General features: G+C 32.1%; 1 protein-coding gene across 2 annotated transcripts in view; it reads left to right on the forward strand.

Moving 5' to 3' along the window:
• Positions 1 to 25,802, forward strand: part of LOC118197358 (regulating synaptic membrane exocytosis protein 2-like) — a 376,040-nt gene that overhangs the window by 266,606 nt on the left and 83,632 nt on the right. For both annotated transcript variants that reach the window (XM_085808856.1, XM_085808855.1), the window contains exons 4-5: positions 15,605 to 15,678; positions 22,993 to 23,212. In XM_085808856.1, the coding sequence (XP_085664982.1) occupies positions 15,605 to 15,678; positions 22,993 to 23,212 (294 nt within the window). The remainder of the gene's footprint in view (positions 1 to 15,604; positions 15,679 to 22,992; positions 23,213 to 25,802) is intronic.

Here is a 25,802-nt window from a genome sequence, read left to right on the forward strand (position 1 = left end):
ATATGGCGGGTTAATATGGCAAAACCAAACATGAAGAATGAAATTTACATCTTTCCCCTGCATCATGAATCAGAGGCTTGGAACAACAGAATAGATGAATAAATAGAAAAATACACAAATTAAAGTTTAAAATTTTAAAATAGTCTTAGAAAAACAATAAAATTATTCCGAGTCTTTGTCAGTCCAATCCCTGCAGGAGGAAATAAACAATGCAAAAAATTGCAAAATTACAGCATCAGACACACCAACAAATTCAAAAAATTTGACGAAGTTATACAACTATTTTGAGCAAACTGAGTCCAGAAAGAAATTTGCAAAAATAATAATCCAATACTTGGAAACAAAACCAACGCAAAATTTTTAATCGCATATTAGAAATAACAAATCTATATGCAACAGCCCAGGTTAAAAAAACAGCTTAAATCATAAACAAGCAATAAAGCTTAAAAATAAAAATTTACAATTTTATTGGACCGAATCCAAAACCACGTAAAACAGAAGTAACTCATTTGAAAAAAAATTTAAATAAATGAAAGTTTGATCAAAAAATAAAATGAAAAAAAATAGAAGAGTAAATTCTTAAAATCAAGTAATAATATCAAGTAACAAGGGTAATAAAATATTTTAAAATGAAAAATAAAAATATATATATATATATATATATATATAGGGATACAGCCAAAATGTGTAACGTAATGAATTTAGAAATACTAAAAATTTTAAACAAATGCATATAAATGCATATAAATGCATGTATATATATGCATTTGTTTAATATATATATATATATATATATGATAAAAATATGAAAGCAAACTTCTAATTTTAATTAGCTATAACCTCTTTTATTTTTTATTTAATTTGGGGACTTTTTCTCTCCCTGTCTTAGAAACAGCGCCGTCTAAACTGCAACATTCAGATTAATCATGCGATCTTACGTAACGCTTAATGCAGATATCTCTTGACCAATCAAAATAATTGTAAAGCAAAACTTTTTGACTCCCTGCCTTCTTCCTCTGAAGTACTGCGACACTCTTTCACTTAAGCTTTTCTCCTGGTTTCACGCTTTGCGGCTGCCTTCTTTGTTCAACCAATATGTGCTGCTATGCTTTCAAAAATGTAGGGCGCTTAAGACGCCCCTCCGTATGTGAACCAAATATTGGGATTCCCAAATTGTTTTCCTGAATAATAAAATTATCTTGGATCCATCCGGCCATGTCTGTTTCTTTTGCAAATTTCTTCGCAAGTTTGGGTTTCTTTTGCAAGTTTGGGTCGTTTTCCGACATTACATAAAATAATTGGATTTTAATACCGACAAATAGTTTCAATGTAGAATGATTCTTTTTTCTAAATTTAAAATTATGCTACTTGCTAAAGAAAATTTATTGCATGCAAAATCTGTATTTATACACAGATTTCATCAATACGTATATATATATATATATATATATATATGTATATATATATGTGTGTATGTATACAGTGGCTCACGTCTGTTTCAGGACACTTATGGTTTTCATTTTATTTGCGAATATCAATTACTAAACATTAACAAAATGACTTTGTTTTTCTTTTACGTATATATTTTTGGTTTAAAAAAAAGTGAAGTATTCAAAAAGTTCTGAAAATGAACTCACATAAGTATTCGAGCACTTTGAACAACAAATGTATATTTATTAAAAGCATGAAAATAACGTGACATCCAATATTTCGTTAGATATCCTATACCCTTTACCTAAAATTACATTTCTCATTCGCTTTGGAATTATGATGGAGTTTAATCTTGCCATTTTTAATCGAATAACCAACTTTATTAGTCAAACTTACAGAATAACTGAAAAACATTTTAAGCGCGTGCTTCTTCAAGAATAGATATTTTATGCGCGAGGTTTCTTTATGTTTCTTATTGGTATTATGTTGGTATCGTAGCAACGCAAATACGTTACAGTCTTAAATTCCTTTCTCATGGGGAACTTTTCAAACAATTCTTTTTTCTATGGAACTTTCAATACAAAATGTTCAGTTTAAATACATTCAAATTGTTTCAAGACAAAATGTTCAGTTTAAATACATTCAAATTGTTTCAAGACAAAATGTTCAGTTTAAATACGTCATTCGAACTTATGGTTGATTTGCAACATTTTCCTTTTAACAAATCTGTCAGTGATACAGAAATCACAGAAAATTCAGAAATATACCTTGAATATCCTGCAAGTCCTAAAAATGACCTGATCTTTGTTTTCGTGGTAGGTTTAGGGAAGTTCTTTATGGCTTGGATTTTTACTTCGGCTGGTCTTCTTTGACTTTGTCCTACTACAAGACCTAGATATTTCACGATCGTATGAGTAAACTGACATTTCGAAGAATTAATAAGCAGTTTAGCCACTTTCATCTTTTCCAAAGTAATTTCTAAGTGTTCAAATGGTCTTGTCAAGTTTGTGAGAATACTGTGACATCGTCAATATGTGATACAGCAAATTCTTCACAGTTTATTAATAATCCTGCCATCAAACGGCTAAAATCATATGGTGCATTTTTTAGCCCGAAAAATAACATTAAGAATTTAAATGTGCCTAAACTTGTCACAAAAGCAGCGTAACGCTGGGCTCTTTTAGTTAGTGGGATCGGCAGTAACTTAGGGTAAGATCTAGAACAGTTATATATCTGGCAGATGACACTTTTTTCTACAAAATGTTCAATGTTTAGCAAGGGAAAGTATTGTGTCTTAGTTGCCTTGTTTAAACGACAGTAATCAATGCATGGTCTTTCCTCTTTCCCAGGAACTTCAACCAGTATGAAATGAGTATGAAGAGGTAAAATCCGATTCACCTGGTTTTATTACTTTGAGTTTTATCATCTTTTCTACTTCAATTTTTAAAATATCGGTTTGTCTGGAAGACATCTGATAAGGTTTTGCTCATATCGGTAAATCTGCTAATTCAATAGTATGTTCAGTGCGGTCAGTATATCCTGGTTCATTAGAGATAATACAGGAATACTTGTATACCAACTGCTTTAAATCTTTCCGTTGAATTTCAGAAAATAGTGAATTCAACTGCATGCCTTGCAGTGAATTCAACTGGATGCCTTGCAGTGAATTCAACTGGATGCCTTGCAGTGAATTCAACTGGATGCCTTGCAGTGAATTCAACTGGATGCCTTGCAAACCTTCAGATGTTTCCGTATCTGAGCTATAATTTAGACTGAATATTTCATCTTCATAGTCGTTTATCCTGTCTTCTAAACACAGAAAGTTTATATTTTCTGCTCATTGAAAATACGGTTTCGCCATATTAATGTGTTACATCTGAGTTCTATTTTTCTCGGGAAACTCGACTACATAATTTGTCTCTGATAATTGTTGACTGTTTTTCCAGAACATCCCCACTGACTTCATCCCCACTTAATTACTTGATAGTTATTAACTGACAATTTGATTGGCTTCGAAGGAGCCACAACTAGGACTAATTCTCCTTCCTGAAATTTACATTCTACGGTTTTGCGATCATACCAGAGATTTTGCCTTTCTTTGGCTTCTTCCATATGCTGGTCAGTGAATTCTTGACATCTCCACCTTGGAGTTATTAGTTCAGAAACATAGTCCACTAGACTATTTTCTTCCTCTTCTTTATCAGATACGTTTTCGTACAATATAATAATTGGAGTTCTTAAGTTTCTGCCGTGAACTGATTCTGCTGGATAGAAATATGTACTGTCGTAAATATTGGTTCGAAGAGCAAATGAGGCCTGAGGTAAGATTTTATCCCAATCCAACCTCTCGAATACGGCCGAGACTTCCGACCATTACACAACGAAAGCATGCTAAGAAGGCGGGAGAAATACCTTATATACTTCCCCTTTTAAAGGGTGACTGGGGATTAGGGGACCCAATCGCATCCTGGTGGTGCACCTTTTAGTTCGGGCGGCAATGTAGAGACATTAGGTTATTTCGATGCTTAGAGACATGAAGAATGAACAATGCCCTAGACAGGACTCGAGCCTCGGATCTTTCGAATACGGGCCGATTGTGCTGACCACTACACCACGAAGGCATGCTAAGAAGGTGGGGGAAATACCTTATAAACTAAAGAAGACGCTAAAAATTGCTCACGGTTTACTAGAAATAATTCCTAAAAAAGAGTGTAATATTTCCGAGTCGGCTAGAATTTGCGATCAGATTATAAAAGAAAATAATAATCAAAAGAGTTCAAAAACTAAAAACAATTCTCTAAAATGATTGTATGTGACATTTTATTTTATTTTATTTTCTGAATTTTTTTATTTTTCTTCTTTATTATTTTTATACATCGGGCTCTAAATGATTCCGAAAAGTATATAAAAATTGTTTTCTTTTTTGTATTACATAAATTGATAAATATAGATATGTAATAATTACGTAATCCGGTCGCCGTCTGTTTTAACGAACATCATGATATCGAGGAATGATGTTGGCAAGTTGATTACATTACAATATCAGCAGATTATATTACATACAAGCAATATAATAAAAATAATTGCTTAATTACTTGATAGTTATTTGTGCTATTACTATATAGCTACTCGAAACGTATTCTCTGGATATGAGTGTGAAACTTCAGCGACAGACGAATTTCACTAAATTTCATAATTTATGCCAAGAATTCCGAATTTTACCATCTTCCTTCTAGATAACGTTAGTGCCATACATTGATATCATATGATATTTAAAGTTTTGCTTTGTGCCAAAAATATAGCCAAATGCAAATGATAGGTACGTTCATCTAGATACGTTCAGAGATATCAAATAATAAATTTGCATTGATAAAAAATCCCTAAAACTAACAAAAACGGAAGCATATTCAGTGGGTATTATAATCAAGTATAATATGATTATATTAATATACAGGAGGATTCAGATAAGATTGTATAAACTTCTAGCATCGGAATCATACTGCTGAAAAGAGCGGCAAAAGATTATATAAAACACAAATATGTAAGAAAAATATAATTTATATACACATATATTATATTTTAGAGTACAGATAGGACAAGAATTTAAAAATGTTTCTTATTACTCACAAAACATTTGTGAAACGTGCTGATGTTACAGAAGGTGGTCAAAAATTCGACCGTTGTGTTGTAACACAAGTTCACTTCGTCGGCGCATGGAATCGCATACATTTAACGTTCGGATTTCCGAAGCAGTTACAGAGACATGAGTACCTTCTACAAGGTCTTCCATCTCATCATACAACCAGCCTTTTTTACACTGATCCAGATGTAATCTCAGAGCTTGTTAAACCCAATGATGTAAAATGATGAATTTCAGGTATCCCGAAAGAACGGTGGCCTAGTGCGTGTGGCCGCTGAATACTGGGAGATCGACCGTAGTTTAATTCTAGGTGAAATGGCTAGCTGCATGTTTAGTTTCGTAGTTTTCTCACTTAGTAACGTGGACACGAGCCAGTTGCTCTTGGAAAGTTCTTTACGAAGACCTTCTTCTTCTTAGGTAATGGTCCTTCGTGTGCTTCGCCATATTCATATAACCTAACCTATACACGCTTAGCTGAATCATCCTATATATATATACACTGAATGCATAAAAATATTCTGCAGTGCCTCGCATAAGAACTGAGGAAATCTGTCAGTGATATGTCATTGAGGTTCACGAAACTCTACTAAAGGATTTCTGAAATAGGAAACCTTATGCTAATTTAACTATGAGTTTCCTTAATTTCATTTTCTTCTATAAATTTCCTTTTTCTTCTAAATACTCATGCGTTTAATCTTCAATGCCATTAATTTTCATCATGAAACCCTATTTCATTCACGAATCTCTAATTCATTAGTACAAAAGAGGCAACTTTGGCAAAGATTTAACACATATTCTGTCACTAGAAATGCATATTGCGTTCTATAAATCAGTTAAGTTAAAACAGAAATAGTATTATCGGAAAATGGATCGGAAGTCATTTGTCGAAAAAGTAAGCCAAATTCATTTTCGACTAAAGTTAATTTTTAAATTGGAGAAGTAGAATCGTACCATTTTAAAAGGAAGAATTTTTAGATGACGTAGATGGAATTTTCAGCTGCTAAATTCAATTTCTCCCCCGTTTTGTATCGGTAATATGATTCTTTTTTTTTTTTTTTTTTTTTTTTGTAGAATTAATTTTCATGTAGAAAACTAGTTTTATGTTTTATCAATTCAATTATGGGATTTTGTAAATCAACTGAGTAGTAAATACATTATTTAATAAAAATATAATGATACATGCTTTTATGACAGTAAATTACTCCATATGGCTAGGAAATTTACTTTCTGAACCATGCTTACTGTACTATAAAAGTAAACACCAATTTTGCTTATTACGAAATACTGCAAGACACTACCTACTTAGCATTTAATAGAATCTAAATAGAAAATAGAATAGGATTAAAAGGAAAAATAAATGGCCATAAACGTTGTTCAGAACAGAAACATTTTTCCAACAATTTCGAAAATGTGAATTCTTTTCATATTATTCGAAAAGCAAATTTCAGATTCCGTATATAAGAAACAGAATTTCTCAAAAACAGAAATTTTCTTCGTGTATGTAATTATTTCATTTCCATTATTGAATAGAAAGGATACATAAAATTAATTGAAAGCCTAAAAAATATAATTCCTTTGAAGGGGCATTCACATCAACAAGGAAACTGAAATGGGTGTGTCAGGCGTGCTAAATATAGCTTCGCGGGAATTGGTTACAGGGTTAGAAATGTACGACCTAAGAATTCTGCTCATTCTTTTTTATGAAGTCATGGCATTCATTTTTGCTAATTTCATTATTGGCACTTTTTACTTTCGTTAATTATCTAGGACTTTATCACAGTGCAAACCAAATTTTAAGCATTTAAATTAATTTTCTCTATTCTATATGTTTTAATACTTTTCTTTTCCAGAATTACATTTCACTTTATCAATGTTAGAGTGTTGCATATAATTTATTAATGCAATTTTAACGGCTGGTAAATAATCAGTGAAATTCAGAATTGTACTTCATTATATGATTGAAACTAATCCTTTTTTACTATATTAAAAAACCTGTCTGAAAACAAATCATTCAGCTTTCTAATTTAAAATTGCTAAATTCATTTCACGAAATGGTATTTAAATCTCTTACAGATAAACAAAAGAAAAATTATGAAAGAAAAAGTTGTAACACATAATTAATTAATTGTTATAATTTTAAATTAAATTAAGTGTTCCTTTTCTACTGAATGCTGAATTAAAATATAAATAAAATCGGATGCAAAACGTGTACAGTCATTAAATGTTCGGAAATAGGAAAAACGCAGTACTAGTAGGCGTTATTATTTGCTTACTTTAAGGCTGTTAAGTGTTGTCAATCAATGATGTTTCTTAAAATTATAGTTATAGGTAATAAAATAGTTAATATTGTTTTGTGAGTGATTGCGATCCTTCTGTATCATGAAAATGTGGACTATGATACTTAAAAAGGAGAAAGGTCGCTCAATTACAGTTCCAGAGAGCACTGAATAAATTTGTGCTGGAAGTAGAAGAATACGTAATGGAAAATAGAAGACAGACAGTTTCTCAGATAGCTATGGAAATTATCATCAGTGCTGGATCGGTGGAAAATTGCTGCATGAAAGGATAGCGATGTCAAAGATCTTCGCGTAAGTGGGTCTTAGAAATTTTCCAGAAAATATCGGATCAAATGCTCCTATGAATTTTTTGTAGAATTAAGATCTCTATCGTAAACGCCAATAAAAATTTTGATTCACTGCTAGTACATGATAAAAGCCTAAAAAACATTTTATTTATGCCTGGACCACAATGATGAAACGTGGCTTCGTCACTGTGATTCAGAAAAGAAACATGAGAACATAGTATGGGATCACAATGCCGCTTCCCAACCCCGCGTAGCTAGAAACCAGAAATCTGCACGAAAGACTTCGGACACAATTTTCAAGGAAGGAGAGAAACCACTTCTTATTGACTATATGCCAGATAATACCACGATAACTGGTGTCAAATCTGCTATCTAATTAAGATCAAGAAAACATAAACGTAAAACGCAATGGTAAAGTCAGCAGAAATATTTAAATTTTACGGTGCAACACTTCAGTACTCAAGGTTTAGCGGCGACGATGATCTGCAGAAAGTAGGTTCAGAATCGGCTTGAAGTTTGTGACTAAATGTTTTTCACTGCTGGTGTGTATGTGTGTATGTATTTTAATTATGGCAAAGCACACTAGGGCTATCTGCCTAAGGGGAGGGATGCCTTCGTGGAGGACTTTTTAAGGGAAACTGGCTCGTATACACGTTACACATGGGGAAAACCACGAAAACACCCATGCAGCCAGCCCTTTTCACTGCTGGTATCCGACACTTAACGAATCGTTGGGCTAATTAGAGTCAAAAAGAATTACATAAGAAACTGAGAAAGCAAATCTCATTATTTATCTTGTAAACGATTGTTAGGCACTTATTGCACGCTCTTCTAGAGTAAATGTTAATTGAACAAACATTCTGAATGAAATAAAGGCACTAGATATAATATTTTAATTTTTTTACACGGTGTGCATACCCTTTAAAATTATCAGCCATTGCTAGAATTTTTAAATAAAATTGAAATTGAAACAAAAGTCGTCCTGATGGCTTGTAATTTAATTTTTGGAAGATGAAATATTTCTAATAAATTATACAGCTCAAATCAAGAAAGTACATTAAAGTAAAATTTGTAATACTTAAGGAGGAGAAATAAATATAGATTTCATACAACCGCTAATTCAAAAGTAATTTTGAAAATGTTACTCTTACTTTTAAGGTTTAAGTACAAATAATATAACTGTTTACTAACTCTTTCTTGTGTATGCATGTTTCCGAAAAAATATTTAAATTTAAATGAAAAGGTACAGGGGGAAATTCTACACATTTCTGTCGGGATTCGTTATTTCAAGCGATTAATGACAGCTTGATATTGCATGTAGAATATAACAGAGGCACATGAATTATTTGTTCAACTTCCAATATACAATTTGCTATCATATGTTCAGTAATGCCTTTGCTTTCAGAAAGTAGGGTCTGAATTTGTATAAAGCAAAACACTTCTCTGTATATCTAGGATTTGAATCAACGTAATACCAGAAATAAATCCCGATTTATGCCAACAGGTTTTTATTATGTATATTCGCACCTGCTGCTTGAAACTTTAATCTAATACCGATGGTTAGGAAGCAGATTTCTTTCACATAATTTCATCTAAGTAAAATACAGGACAAAGGTAATCAGATTAGCAAGAAGAAACCAAAGCTGTTATTTCATCTTTATCTATTAGTCTTTGGTATGTCATTTCTAAAATCAAAATGATTTTAGAAATATATTTAGAAATAGATTAGATTTTAGATTTTCACTCGTAAAATACGAGTGAAAATCCCAACGGTGAAGGCTTTTAATGTGATGTTGAAGATTACCATCACATAAAGATATCAAGATTACCAAGTTAGGCAAAACATTCTAATCCCCGTTTTAAAAGGCACGATTATGTGTTTTACTTACTATAAATAGGTATATTGATTTTTCATAAAGCAATATTTGATCCTTCTAATCTCTGCACAGGAAATTTTATGAAGTATAAATTGCAGCATGGAATATTGTGTTAGTGCAGGATAAAATGATGGACGGACTAGAATTTATTGTGGATTGAGCAACATTTGTAGATATTATCAGCTTATGGAAGTGTATCATAGGATGTCCTTCGAGAAAGTTTTCAAGTAATGGGTATTTCAAATCAAATAGATGGAACTAAATTTGATTTTATCGGGAGAAAGAAACGTTTCTATAGACGATAGAAAAAATCCGATATGTTACACCACATAATTTCCTTGTACGGAATATTAAATTATACGCATTTTTCCTGCATTTCATTTAAACTTAATTAAAGATTGAAAGATACAGAAAAACATACAACACCAAATACGGTTAAAACAATTTTTACAATTAAAATTACAGATTCTACTCAAAAACAAGCAATTCGGCCAGCAGGCATATTTTTTGCCGCACCAAACTAAAATTTTCCTTTTGGTCCCACTCGGCAAAAAGACACTGAAGGTGCAGAAAGACTTAATTCACTATTCGGATAAGTTTCAAATGTAAACATGTATGGCTGCTATAGTAAAAAAATCAGGCTTAGCCGCAATTAAACAACTTTTAATTACATTAACACATTAAAGTAATGGGAACACTCTAAGGAAAAAAAAGACATTTTAATCCCCAGCGCGCGAGACTGTTTATCGGAAATTCTAAAAATATGCTAATTTAAAAATTATTTTGCGATATTGCTCTTGAACTGAATTTTATGGTGTAAGTGCGAAGAACATGATATTTAATAAATAAAAATAACACACAAAACGTTAAAAAAAATGCCCCCTTGGGCGTAATGTAAAATCTGAAAGCTTTCAGTTTTTTTTATTTTTATATTTTATTATTATTTATTCTTGCTTCCACATTTAATAATGCTTAAGAGGGATAAGTTTGGTTTCGAAGAGTACTTTACTTGCCTTAAGATGAAATCAATTCAAATGCAGACAATATTCCCTTGCTTTTCGAAAGGGTAGCTTTTAACAAACTTCGTTTTTCAATACAAAAATGATTCGCTTTCTCTTTGGCAAAAAAAAAAAAAAAAAAAACACTTATTTATTATTTCTATTGCAACAAAACAAGAGAAATATTTTTACAAAAAATTGCAAATTGTACTCTACTTATTTCTATTTACTTTGTAATGTATCTTAAATCTCCTTACCATATACCTTCATGATGTAATTAGATGCACATCCGGTTAGCAATATGGAGGTCCAGAGATCGAGTACCAGGGCAGGTATTGCACATTTCTCATGTTTCCTGCTTCAAGAAATCTAATAAACTCTACAAGTGGCGATCGAATTAAAATGTAATGGGCGATAATTCGCCAGGATTTGGCATTTTGCTCCACAGTCATGCTTTAAGTGGGTGAGAGTGAATATATTTTTCCGTTTCTTACCACATGCCTTCGTGGTGTAAATGGAAGTACGTCTTGCTAGCAATCGGGAGAACTATCGTTCAAATTTCGGCTAGGGTTTAGTCGATTTTTCACGTTTCTTAACCCTAATATCTCCATAGCGACTTCAGAACGAAAATGTGCTGGATGATAATTCTTCTCTGCTTAGATTTGGTCCATAGATGTCTTTTGTCCAATCGCTCTTTAAGTGGGGTATAATATAAGGAATTATCAAATTATCCTATGTATGCTCTTGAGGTATCAGGTACTAGTACGTTCAGCTGGTATTTGAAAAATCTGTGATTCGAATAAAGGCTTAGATGTTTTCTTTTTCCTTTCCAGCTACGAAAAACATAATTGCCTCTACAATCCGTTTCCAGTTAAAAACGAATAATTTTCTCCGTAGTTAATGAAAGTACATGCATAAAATGTTAGTGTCTTTTGATTTCTCTTCTTTTAAGACATCAGGCCCACCAGCGGCCGAGCGGTAAAGTCGCTGAACACTGGTAGTTCGGTCCGAGGTTCGAATCCCACGAACGGGCTGGCTGCATGGGCGTTTTCGTGGTTTTCCCCATGTGTAACGTGTATACGAACCAGTTTCCCTTAGAAAGTCCTCCACGAAGGCATCCCTCCCCATAGGCAGATAGCCCTCGAGGCTTTGCCATAATCACACACACACACACACACTTTTAAGACATCAAACCAAAATATGACCAATTTATTTGAATAAAATAGCCTTCGATGAAAGATATGGTAGTTACACAATAAAATGTAACTAAACAACCTTTGTCTGGCAAAACCATCATGTCATAAGTATATTTCAGATTAGGGCTAATGAAGAAATTTATGACAATTTTAAATAAATAAATTTAGAGGCTTAATTTCTTATAATACAGAAAGCTGCTGGCAGAAATTTTTATACATCCACATCATAAATTCAGTGAACATAAGGTCTTACCTATTCCTCTTTTGTTTCAGTTGTCAAAAACCTTCTCTGTGAACATATAAATGAGTGGACTACTATCAGGCACTAACAGACATATTCTCCACTTCCAGATTTCAATTAAGCATATAATTCCCATTCATATGCTTAATTGAAATATGAATATTATGACATACCCTACACATCTCCATGCAACACTTTCGATACAATTTTAGAAACTTAAATGAGGGCAAAAATTTTTAACAGCATGTAAAAATAATGGAAGACAATTATTAGAAAATAATGAGTATTTGTTCAAAAATAGGTTATTTCTAAACCGCTCTATCCTAACAAATTTCACCCTATAAAAGTCATAAAAGAAGCTTCTTGCACGTTGAATAACAGATTAATTTTATGTGAGGTTTAATTGCGAATAATATTAGCGCATTACTTCGAATTTAAGTAGCACATTTTATTCAGATTTTTAAAACTCAAAATTAGGCTGCGACTTAAATTTAAAGCGGATCTTTTAACAACTTATTTCTGCCGATCTTCCACTCCCCAATGATTGGGTCTTAAAATAGTCAGGTCTTAAAAGACAAAATGGTTTTATAGTGGGTATTTTTATATCTATAATAAAGCCATTTTAAATTTTTTACGATTCCAGTTCTAAAATCAATCTGAACATAAATTCGAAGGCAGTTATTTTTCACTATTTTGTTAAATTTTCCAGTTTGTTAAATTTCCTACTGGGGCTTAACTTTAACGCTACTGGGGCGGTTTAAATTTGAAGTAGTACAGTAGTGTGTTTGATTTTAAATCTACTAAAAATTTAATTGCAGCGATGTGGGACTATTTTATGTTATCTCATACACTGCATATAATTAAACCATCTACTTTAACTCTTCTTGTGTTTGCCAGACATCTAAACTTGTATAAATTTTATTTTCTTATTGAATTATAACACCAGATTAAATTTTAATAAATGCTAACATGAGATTATTTTAATACTTATTAACACTTTAAATCAGTAGTCATATTGTTTATATATATATATATTGCTCAATTGACCCATGAAGTTCATATGTTGAATCTCAAACTATAGCTAATAGTACAATGCTAGTATACATACTGCTACTGATGTGAATTATATTGATATCAGTATTAAAGTCAACCTGACTAACGTGGTGTTAGTGTTCAGAGTGGTACTGTTATAATGATCTCATAATGAGTCGTATAATGGCTTACACTGGTAGATTCTTGGTCTTTACCGTGTCATGATTATGCTGTTCCCAATACAAAAAGTATGGAGATCTTGTTATATTTACAAAGACTGTTTATTCATTACTCCATATTACACTGAAATCCGCACTAATTTTTCGAAACCGGCCAGTGTAGAATCCTTCCTCCTACTTCTAGCACTGAAGAACGGTATTCTTATGTAGCTTACACAGTCTTCGTAACAGCAGCCTGCACCACCCCGTTGTGAACACTGGTCTCCAATACGGTGAACGTCGGATGGAAAAACGTAACCGGGGCTCCGTCCTGAGAATATGGGTATCTCCAGTCCCCAATCAGAAAACTTCAGAAAAAGAAAGGGGCGGTAGCTCTCAATAAATGATCGTGGTGATAATTTCAGCAGCCATCACAACAGCACCTAGACGTAAACGTGCCTTCAATAGCAATGCCATAATAACATTCATTTATTCAGCTCCAAAAGAAAGCGAAAGAAACAAAAGCCTCGAGGTTCACAAAATCCCGCCTTTAAGCATTTCTGCCAAACAAAATTATACGGTGAGAAGAATAAGAATCATAAAATTCCTCTTTCTTTATTAGGCAAAGTGAAATAAAATGAGTTCTTATCTGATAAAATTGCTTACCCATGTCACAACAAACAAGTTGGCGAATAACTGAGTCGCCAATGGAAAGTGATATAATGTCTTAGCTGTTCACATCATAATCTGATGCAATCTATCAGCTGTTTTCATAAAAGACTTCCACAACTTAAATCCAGTGTAACCTCGTCACAGCTGCATATACTTAGTGGTTAAAATTAACGTCTAGTGTTCAGAGTCCCTTGCAGCCTTTCTAATTAATATGCATTAATAAAACTTTGACTTTGAATTGGGTTATTTAGACCATGGGGGGAAAACTCCGAAAGAAATAAATCTTTCAAATTTTTGCCACAATACTGTTGAATAAAAATTTATTTAAAAGAGAAATTATTATAATTTGTTCAGAATTGGGAATCCTGAGGTAAATAATCTAATTCTAAGGCAAAGGCACATAGGTTTGCAGCGAGTATTCTGTACCCAAGCTTAGGCATTTATAATATTTTGGTAGCACAGGATAGGTGCATGATGAAAAAGGTAGACACCTGTGCATCCAAGTGGGCATATTATGTATTGCCGGAAGGAAGAGTAAGACAGCATGATTAATAGCCACGTGGAGAGTATCTTGAACATTATCCATGATATGCCGTATTATGCTACCTTCATCTCAGGCAGAATCTAAATATTTTCTTGATAAATACGATCATTTAGAAGTCCCCACAGCTATGGGCCCACAGAAAGAGAAAAACTCTTAAAAACCTTCTTTAAATGATAAAAGCATCGCTAAATTTGGTTCACATTACAGAACCTTTAGGTGATGGTTCTTCAAAGAAACATGGCTGCAAAATAAAATTGACTGTTAATTCGCGTATACAGTCTCAAAACATGGACGCAGTGCATGTTTTGAGACTTGATGCACCACATCAGTACGCGAAGCTAACCACATGCTTCAGTTTTGAGCAGTTACATCTTCTTCTTAAAATATTCCTCTACTGTCCATAGAATACTTCAGGGCCACATTTTGGTGAAAACCATCATTGAGAGAAATCGGAAGTAAAATCTGCGAGCTCTCGCACATCTTCCACCATGTAGATTTTATAGCCACTTCAAAATGAACCACAACTCTTCCCACACTGTTGACAAGAAAATGGGCAATTCACGTGCTATTACCAGAGCACTCGTATTCCAATATTGGAAACTGGAAGCTCCGTAAGCCGTAGCAACACTGATGTCTTGCGGAATAGGTCGCCGTCCCTTCCCTGGAACCACACAAATTTCTAGCATTTTCAAATTTCTTTATCAGTCCTTATCCAGTCTTCTCACGTACATTCTTTCACAGTCAGTTCAAACGACGGCATTATCGCAGTGCAGATGAACAAAACTTCATTTCTGATAAAATAAACTGACAACTAGAAGCCGTTACTTTTATTTAAAGTCATGCTAATCGAAGGAGAAAAATTATCTATTACTGACCAATTGCTTTTTATACGGAAGTGTAGTTTTTAATTTGAGAATTTGATATTTTCTATTTTCAAAAAACTTTTTTGGTGAAAATAGCAATTTAAGGGTGAAATTTTGAATATTTTTTGTTAATTCTTTTTCCCATTTTATAAGCAATCTAAATTTTAAGTTTCATTACGGTACGTTTATTGGAACGGGCCACAAAAAAACTCTGATAATAGGGGAATGCTGTTTGTAACCAACCCACAGATCTGAAAATATGTGTAATTTTAGTGCATTAGTATGTATGTTGAAAACTGACGATTTAACATATGCTGAAGTTAAGATTTCATAAATCCTTTATCTGAAATTTTTGTTTCTAATTCCAGGTGAACTGGAGTCCATTGGAGTAAAATGGAAAAAGGAAGATATTTTAGATGCCAAAATCAAAAAGTTCCTCGCGGTAAGAGATTTTAATGCACCATTTACTGCTTTTCTTTTTCTTACTTGTGAAATAAGTTATAAAAGTGTTAAAGAAGTAATGGTATTCTCAGTGGCGTGTTAAGTTCCAGATAAAGATATCTTTTATATCCCTTCCATACATTGCAAACGTTCTATAGATCCATCTAAAAATTACTGCTAAGGCATAACTGAAAACAAATTGTTTTCTGCCCTTCTAGAAAAAAACCCGATATTAGAGAGATCTATTAATACTTGTACTTTAGTTCTTCAACTGCAGATGCACAACTTAATGCAAAATTTCTGAAACACCTCTTGGAGGCATATTGTCTAAGCACATAATATAATCATATTTTCAAAATTAGCTTCATATCCAAATTTGATAAATTACGCATCGTATTAAAGATACTTTTATGTATAAATCGAAAGTTTTTACTATTTTAAAGTAGTAGCATTATTTTAAATGTTATCAAAGAATGAATGGCTGCTAAAAAGCACAGTTAACCCATAAAACATTAAAACTGCTTGTCCAACTCATTGCAACTCTTTGTGACGTCCGGATTCTTTCTATATAAGAATGATTATTACTTAATTTAAACGTCTTGAAGTTGACAGCTTTGTTTGAAATTTTGAATTTCTTTTACATTATTTTAAAGAATATCTTCTTCAAACAAAGTAATTATATATGCTAAAATTGTCATCAAGGAATGTTTTGACAGTCAAGAATATTACTTAAGATAGATTGTAATGATTTGCAAAATGAAATTTTCATGGAGATAAATGTCCCATTAATGATAAATTTTCATGGTGATAATATTCCTGTTTTATCTTACTGAATGCAAGTAACCTCCTCTTTGGGTAAGTTTAATTGCGGGGAGTATAAAAACTAGCTGCTTATAAATTTCGTTACATTAAACACCGTCATGCAACTTTTCTTCAAAATTCCAACGTTCAGAAGGAAAAATAAAACTACGTGAGAAATACAAGAAAGAGCTTGTTGAATACTACAAGGCACGGAGTGTTTCCCAGCTCTCACTACGGTAACACTGAAAAAATTCTCTTTCAACAGTGGGCAGGCGTCCCATTCTTTACCGTTGGCCCGTATCATATCAAAGTAATATTCTCTCTAGTGAGCAATCTGTATATTAAGTATGGCTATTAATAGCTGCTGTATCTTCATCTGGCTTTAACGAAAAAAGTAAAGCATTTCTTAATTTCTAACATTCTGATACTTCCTGATGAATAAATTATTTTAAATTTTCCTCTTTTTTAAGAACGAAGTATTAGGAACCAATAAGGTGTAAAGAAAAGACATTAACTGCATAGCTTTGTTAATTCATATAAAGTTTTAATAAAGTAAGCTGACAAAGAAATCGTAAAATATTATAAGGTATTATATTTTAGAAGATTATTACAGAATTCATAATGAAGAAGTTAGAATTTTGGATTTATTGTCACAAACTTTTGTAATTTTAAATGAAATGCAAAACTTAAACTTGTAATTATGTTTTCTATTTGATTTGTAAACATGAAAATAAAAAATTTGATTTAGAATTTTTTAAGTATTAATTTTCTTCCCCCTAGGCTTTTCCGTATGTAATTATTTTTCAAAGCGAACAAGTAAACCTAGTTATAATTATAATGCAGTTTAAAAAATCCTATAAATAGAGAGTATTGAGGTTGAAATATATTAATTGTACTTCAAGCTCAAAATAGCAAACCTTTCTTTTATTATAATACGGTACAAATGATGCTATCTTATGCAAAATACATAACGTCATCGCATGCAGATGCCATAACTGGAAATTGTCTTCTTAAAGCTTGCATTCATTTTGACTAATCTTCTTTAATATACAAAATTTCGAATTCTCCTAATCACCCGCAAAACTAGATTTTGCTATTAGTATACGTTGCTTATCAGACTCTTTCATCTGTTTTGGTCCATTTCTTAATTTCATTATTTAAGTATAAAGGAATCAAATTAGTTTAAATAAAAGCAAAAATTAAATTTTGATTTTATTTAAACTAATTTGATTCCTTTATACTTAAATTACAGAAATTTAAATTATTGCTATTTTTTTGTCATATGAAATTGTCCTCATGTTAATTATCCTCCTCGTCTTTTATGGAATGCAAATTTTTATAAAACCTCGTCTTTTGAGGATGACTCATCGCTTATGCAGACGTACAGTGGTGCCAAGAACGAACAAGATTTTTGTAAAACAGGCACTCTAATCCTAATACGCCGCGCAGATAAAACTGGGGAAACAGGGACAGAGTGAAGGTGATAACACGCGAGTAGGTGACCCCAAATGCAACGCTCCTGTACATGACGTGTAATCGTAAATTTATTATTTTTTTGCATTAAGATTAAAGTTTCTGTATCATGGCGATATCGGAATTGTGGTTGGCGGCTACATAAAGATAAGACAGCGAGCTACCGGACCCCCGCGAGCCATTGGTTGAATACTACTGCTCTAGACCATGATTTCTCAACCATTCTTAGCTTCTTTTCGTTTAGCGCCCCATCCTTCCGATGATGATATATTCGATGTCCTTTAAATGTGGTAAACAGGTACTAACTGAAAAAAGGATAAATATTTTCATGATGAGTTTTAATATTTGTATAAGTTAAATGATGATTTATTTTTATATATCTATATATAGAATAAAATGTTTTATATGTACACTCATCAGGAAATATTGAAACAGAATGGCTATGATTAAAGATTTTTCAAAGCATTTATAATAATGAACCTGATATAACACGCAGACTCTTGCCATGGCACATATAGTGATATATATATATATATAGACATAACATACTACTTGTACGGACTGGATATTACTGATAAACGGAATTATACGAAATTACTGAATATACGAATTATCTTTCAGAATTTTAGACTGATAACTCGTAAGAAACAAAAAGGAGTGAACCTACATAAAACTTGGACGAACGAGTGATTTAGTATGATTCCTATAAAGATGCATGAGTATAATATCTATATAATCAAAGCTTCTTAACTGTCCTTCAGTTCAGTAAAACCCAGTTAAATCTCCTTTTTGCTCAGTTCAGAAGCTCCAATTAAATCTCAGGAACGCTGAGCTCGCCTCGAAGGAAAGGTATTTCTAAAATCGTTCATGTCAGACTCAGCTGTTTTTGACTGCAGCGTTTTAGTGATCAAGCTAGGATACCGATGATCCCGAATTCTATACTTGACAAAGAAGCATCAGCCAAAAACAGCGACCTTCGCAGGCGCCGGCTATTGGTAAACATCATCATTAATATTTAAAATTGAGTATATCAGGACTTGTATTTCTCTTGCTTTGCGTTGGAAACATGAATGGTCCTGAATCGAAACAGGGAGCTTACTCAAGCTATGTTCAAGAAGGTGTGAAATAGACAACACAAGCAGGAAGAGTATACGAAACCCTTTATTTACAATCTTTTACAGGATCTTCCGAGCTTCGGAATACAAAGACTAACCACTTGAGGTCTGAACGTAAGAATATAAAAACTACTAACTAAAACTCTAACTAAAAACTAACTTTGAATTAGTATACAAATGCCTAGCGCTAAGATTGGCCTTTATTTAAAGAAAGGTACGTATGTAGTACGCCGAGCTGCTAAAACTACGATACGTCTACAATTATCAAGAGGGCTAAACCTCTGGCCTTAAAGGCAACCAGCAACAGAGTGAAAACTCATAAAACTACAGTGGCAAGCGGCTTGCTTCCTATAACTCCTTCCTCTCTCTCTCTTGGGAAAAAGCCACAACTTAAGTACTTAGCGTTAGCAAGTCAATTTGCATAAAGAAGTTAAAGCATTTAATTCTGGCCGGAAGTAGAAAATAAGAAGTGATAGTACAGTTTTAAAATAAAATAAACGTTAGTAAACCTTAGGATCCTTACAAGTAGACCACGAGAAAATGGTTCAAAACACCAATCATAGATTATTAAGCATTATTTTAAAAATACCATATATATTATTACATACAAATTTCTTATTGAAAATTAAATTAAATTCTTAAATTTAAAAATTGTAATGATATAGAATTTTGAATGTTTGCCTGCTTATAGATTCTTGCTAAGTTTTAAAAATTCGCTGTGCATACAATGAAGCTTCTTGACATTATATACTGACAGAGATGAGCATTGCTCGGCAAATCTGATGAAAGTCTGCAATCCTTCCACATATTTCTCTTATCATGTGTCTCGTCACCAATTTCCTTCTTGCCTCAACATCATCTTTCTCCTTTTCCAGTACGTGGCCGATTATTTCATCGTATCCTTGAGAGAGTGGGGCGGAAGCAAAATTCTCTACACCTCCCGCACCTTCTCTCTTCTTCCAAATCTGCAACTCCTCTTTCCTAACACTAAACTTCTCCCAGTATTTGATTACATTAAATTCCTCACATGGGCACCAGAAGAAATTTAAAACCCAAGAGGATCTTTGTCGTTCGACTCGTCATCTGAGAACATGATCACAGGCCAAAATTTATCCCAACAGCGACGTAAAATAGTGTTTTTTATATCTTTCTACACAGGAACCAAATTAAACCTGTCGTTTCCAATGTGAATTGATTTTGGAAGTCATGGATACTACTTTCAAAGTTCATACATAGATGCATAAAAGGTACCGGGCAGCAGTCAGGATAATTTGTTGGTCGGATAATGGTTCTTATGTTTGACGGCAGAAAAGTAGCACAAATTTTGTCTACATTTAAGTCTTCAAACTATTGGTTCCTTAAAGTTTTTTGTATCTCATAGGCCTAAATTTCGGGTTTACATTTGAGCCTTCAAAAGGGCCGTTATTTTGGTATTGCCTTTGAACTAAGTACCGATTACGAAAGATTTTACTGTATTTTAAAAGATTACTAAAAATTTTATGAAACTTATCAAAACGATAATCGGGCTTCTTTAAAAACAAAGGGGAGAAATAAAAACTTGATGCTCCAAGCATTTTCCATTGCAATAATTTGATATGAATACGAGCCTGTTTCCCTTAGGAAGGCCTTAGCGAAGACTTCCCTTTCCGTAGGCATATAGCTTTCGTGTGCTTTATAATATTCAAATAAACAAAGCTATCTTGACATTGTAGGGAAAAAACTAAAGAACACATTTTACATAATCTCGTAAAATTTGCGTTACGAGTCTATGGGAAGCACGGGCCCTTAAACTATCAAGCAAGTTTTATACTATACATAATAGTTTTTGCATACCAAGATTGCTGTCGACTAATAACAATCATTATAAAGCTTTATTATCAAGAATTATGGATTATAAAACTTTGACTGTGATATGATAATTTAAACATTCACAGGCAATTCTTTTTTACAATTGGGGCTGCAATGTTCAATAATTTAAAATTAGTCGAAATAAACTTCTAGAAACTCTACTGCACCTTCTACTAGTATAAATTCAGATACTACCATTTATCAATTTTTCTAATCTTGAGGAACGTTTTAATTAAAAGGGCGTTTGTAGTATCTCTATTAATAGGAAACAAAACATGTAGGATCTAGTCTTCTTAGCTAACATACGATGTAACTAGATCTACTTAAAAGTCTATCTTTGCGACTTCTCGCAAAGACTCCAAGATGAATACAGCAGAAGGAAGGTGTAAAAGACCCCTTTATTGAACACAATAATTTACATATGGCACTGACTTACGTGCTTAGATAGTCACGTACCATTTGCGGTGAGGCACTAAACAGATACTGTAACAACTAAAGTCAAAGCTAATTAGTAGTGCAAGACTACAGAAATCAATTAAACCTAGCAAGTTGACCCAGAAACCTACATCGGCAAGAATACGAAGACAATATTCAAAGTTAACAGCTGTTAGAACTTACAACGCGCGCTCACGGTTGAAATCATGCTCTAACTCAACGTTTTGCTACTTCAGTTTAAATGCACACTCGTTCTGATTTTCATACTGGCGAGAAACGCAAGAGGAGTAAGAAAGACAGAAAAAGTTGACTAATTAAAATAACTATTAGTAAAGGTTAGAGAACCCTACAGTGTATTTAGTTTTTTTTAAGTGTTGAATAATATTATACCAATAAAATGCTAATAGAACAATGAAATATACTTAAATCTGGGAAACGGCTGCCTAAGAATTGTCTTTTTAAATTACTACTATTAGTTCACACTCTCCCTATACCTTGTTAAAATTTTCAGTCGTTAATAAAATACTTTTAATTCATTCACTCAAGTTCAGATACATTTTTTTAAACTTGTACTGGATGACACTTGATGTTAATACAGTTTTTTTACGCTTCCTGAATTACGTCAATACTAATAATAATATTTACTAGTATTGAGTTAATTCAGGAAGCTTACTGAACGCCTATACGCTTGTTTTTTTAACAGAAAACGTATTATAAAGGAAAAGCACTATTTACATGCACTACGCAACCAATTTTTGAGTGTCTTCTTTACACTGTCATATATCTTATTTAAGCAACAGCTGGTTTCTGGCTATACCAAAAACATATGGAGATAGGTAAAATGTCTTATTCCTACTATTAGTTCACACTCTTCATATATCCTGTTCAAATTTTCAATCGTTAAAAAAATACTTTTTATTCATCCACTTAATTTCAAATACATTTTTTAAACTTGTAGTGGATGGCACTTGATGTTAATACACTTTTTTCACATATTAAGTCAATTCCTACTTATTTATTCCTGCTTATTGGAACTAAAGATATGTTGTTTTTAAATATATTATAAGACTTACAAATTATGACCATTTTTTAGGAATTCTCACCTGTGGAATTATAACAACTTATAAATAATAGTACATGACTGTGATAAATGGCATTGTAATATTTAACAAAAATTAGTGGCAAAAGTAAGACAGAGTTCTAAAGTCTTTTAAAGGGTATGGAATAAAAGAATTGTAGTTTTCTAGGGTTGGATGAAGCAGATGCTATGTCCTATTAAAGCGAAAATTCTCCCCATATTTCTATGTTGACCTAAGTAGGAATTGATTTCAAATTTTTTATATTACTTGTTTGCATTAACTAGGTATTAACAGAAAGAGGCAAAACGAAGGAAAATATCTAGCAGGATAGTCTACAGACATATTGGCACGAAATAAATATCTTTGCCGTTTATATCAAAAATAAGCTTTTAAGAAATTTGAAATTTTCTTTGTTCTTAATCAAATTAATAGCATCTACTTCTCAGTTGATTAAAATGTATAGTTTATTCCAAAATAAGAACAATTAATATACTATGATTCAAAATTTCAAAAAATAGGAACAACACGAGAAACGCAATATAACTCCCTTTTATGCATTTACAGCACCCAGTGTCTTGGCAACCTTCTAAAGATGGTACTCGGATGATTGGACATATGATCCTAAAGAAACCATTTAAAGAAGGCATGGACACTTCATCAGGAGCAGCAATGTTAGGTCTCAGGATAGCGGGAGGCAAGATACTTGATTCTTGTCAGATGGGCGCAGTGGTAGAAAAGGTTGTTAGGGGAAGCATTGCTGATACTTTAGGAAGAATAAAGCCAGGTAAGAACCACTCTGATTTTTGTACTAAAAATTCTTTGTGTGAAAGACAAGTTTTAAGTAATCCTTAGTTTTAGCCAGATTCTTTATTAGTAGTAATTTTAGCAGTATGTGTATTATATTGAAGAGGGCTCAGAATCAATATTTCGCATGTTGTATCTAAAATGTTATTATAGAAATAATGGAATTATTCTGAAATATCATTAGAACAGTGACAGTATTATTCTGAAATAGCATTACAAACACAATAGTATTATCTTTAAATATCGTTCTAACAAATGCTAAATAACTTTTTTCATTAAAACCTATACGGCATTCTCTCTCAATGAGACAAAAATTATATGCTGCTTATTCTTGGTGACTTACAGATAGCTTTATGCATAACTGTCAGACAAACGGATTTTTCGTAAAATGCTTCTTCATTTTCTGTGAATTTATTGAATGAATTAAAATTTATAATATAAAATAGAATAGTATTTTTATAGATTTTTAAAATTTTCATTCTCTAAATAGAATACTTCAAATACTTTAAGTGTTAATTTCATTCATGTGAAGTGATATATTCGACCTTTACATAAAATGTAATGTAATTGGATAAAATTTAAACTAAAAACAAATATGTTAAAATATTATTTAGGAATTATATTAACAGAATCTGTAGGCAAAATATTTTGAAATTCCTGTAAGAACGATGTGAACACAGAATGGATATCGAAATTTGTTTTTTTAGAACGTAAGTAAATACCACAAATTTTATTTTCGTGCGAGTTTCAGTAAATTGATTTGTGAGCTTATTACTTCTGTGTTTTTAAATTAGTTCCTTTTTAATTAATCCCGGACTAATAGTCATACAGAAACGTCTCCCATCTTAAAATTTTTCGATGCAATGAAGCAACAACATTTTCGAAGAACAAGTTGGTAATTCATAAATCACAGTTAGTAGTTTAAAATAAATTGTTTAATTATTTACTCTAATTTACTGTATTGAGTCACATTTTTTCAACAATGCATTATTAGTTTTTTTATTTCGCCTTATAGTACACTATTCATTGAAATATTTAAAATACTGTGATTTTATCAATAAATTCGTAGTATCCAGAGCAGTGTTTCTAAATCTTGTTTACCCCATGCGCTTTTTTCACTATTGCTAGAAGTTTATCTCCCCTTTCTTTCCCAAACTCCAAAAATATATACACATTTATTTAGATTTAGATTATTTTTAACGTGATTTGATAAATTTAACAACAAAAATACAGAAAATGTTGATAAATATCAAAATTTAATTAACAGTAGTTTTTTTTAATATTCATAAAATACTTAACAGCCAAATAATAAGCTAATTGTATCCCCCTTGAAACTATAAAATTCCGTCAGGAGAATTGCCCCTTTGGTTGAGAACTCCTAATATAAAGTAATCTGAAATACGAACAGTTCAAAAAAATGCATTCAAATATTCCTTCTTTAAATATTTGAAGCTCTATAGATTTATAAATAAGAAATTTTCTGAAGACGCCTCTAAATTCGCTTTCAGTTACGTTACAGCTTTATTTGTAGAATCTTAAAATTAAAATTTTTCATTCATCTTTATTGTTAAAAGCGAATTTCACTTTAAAGAAGGAATGTGAAACTCCTAATATATCATTTGAAGTAGAAATGCATCACGTAAACTCGTAAGATTTAAATAAGGTGCTTTAACAAGGTGCTATAATGTATCGCAAAATTCATCCTTCTAAAAAAGTGAAAATTATTTTTAGAAGCTAATTTTTTTTAAATACAGTTAAAATGTTGTAAATTTTAACTAGTTAAATTTTAGATACTGTTTAACTTTTCGGAGCAGGAAACACGAAAAATAAATTATGCTATGTTCGAGATTCGTTCCACAGATCTTCAAATGACTATTTAGATGTCCTAACCGCTACAGCAGAATAGCGTGCGCAGAAGAAATGTCGTCATTGGTTTCAAAATATAACACTAGATAATTTCATGAACTTTATTTTTTACTTTAGTTAAACTGATTTTATTAATTAATTGGGACAAGGAATTTAATTTTTAGTATTTTATCTTCAGGCGTCGCTTAGAATTAATTAAACGGAAAGTTAGCTGTTTTATTCAAACATTTTGGAATATTTGGTGTGTTTCTGCTGCCAATAGTTCGATTTTCTGAATTAGAAGGAATTTTATTAAGAAGTTATGCATTTATAATACTTAAGTTTGGGTGACATGGCAAAAGGTTTTGTAACTGCTATGCCTTTTCAAGAAACTTAAAATATTAACAGCTAGCCAAAGTTAAAACATGCTAAAAATGATATTCTGGAGTATATAATTTTTCTGTTTTATTGTTAAAGTCTTTTTTAATACTGCTCTAGAAAATAGCTGCCAAAACCTCCAAGTTCTAATGCTGAATTAGACTCTTAATTTCAAGATAAAATGTCAAATATGTGTTGTTGTAACATAAAAAATTTCCGTATAGCCTTCCCGCACTTATTGCTTCTAAATGAACTCACCGATTAAATGTTTAATTTTATCTTATAAGGAAATGTTTATTAAATAAATTAAATAAAGTCTGTCTACTTTGGAATAGAAATACTACTTT

The sequence above is a fragment of the Stegodyphus dumicola genome, chromosome X2, assembly GCF_044657685.1.
Source record: "Stegodyphus dumicola isolate Sdum_Otavi_A_Nest chromosome X2, ASM4465768v1".
NCBI lineage: Eukaryota > Metazoa > Arthropoda > Arachnida > Araneae > Eresidae > Stegodyphus > Stegodyphus dumicola.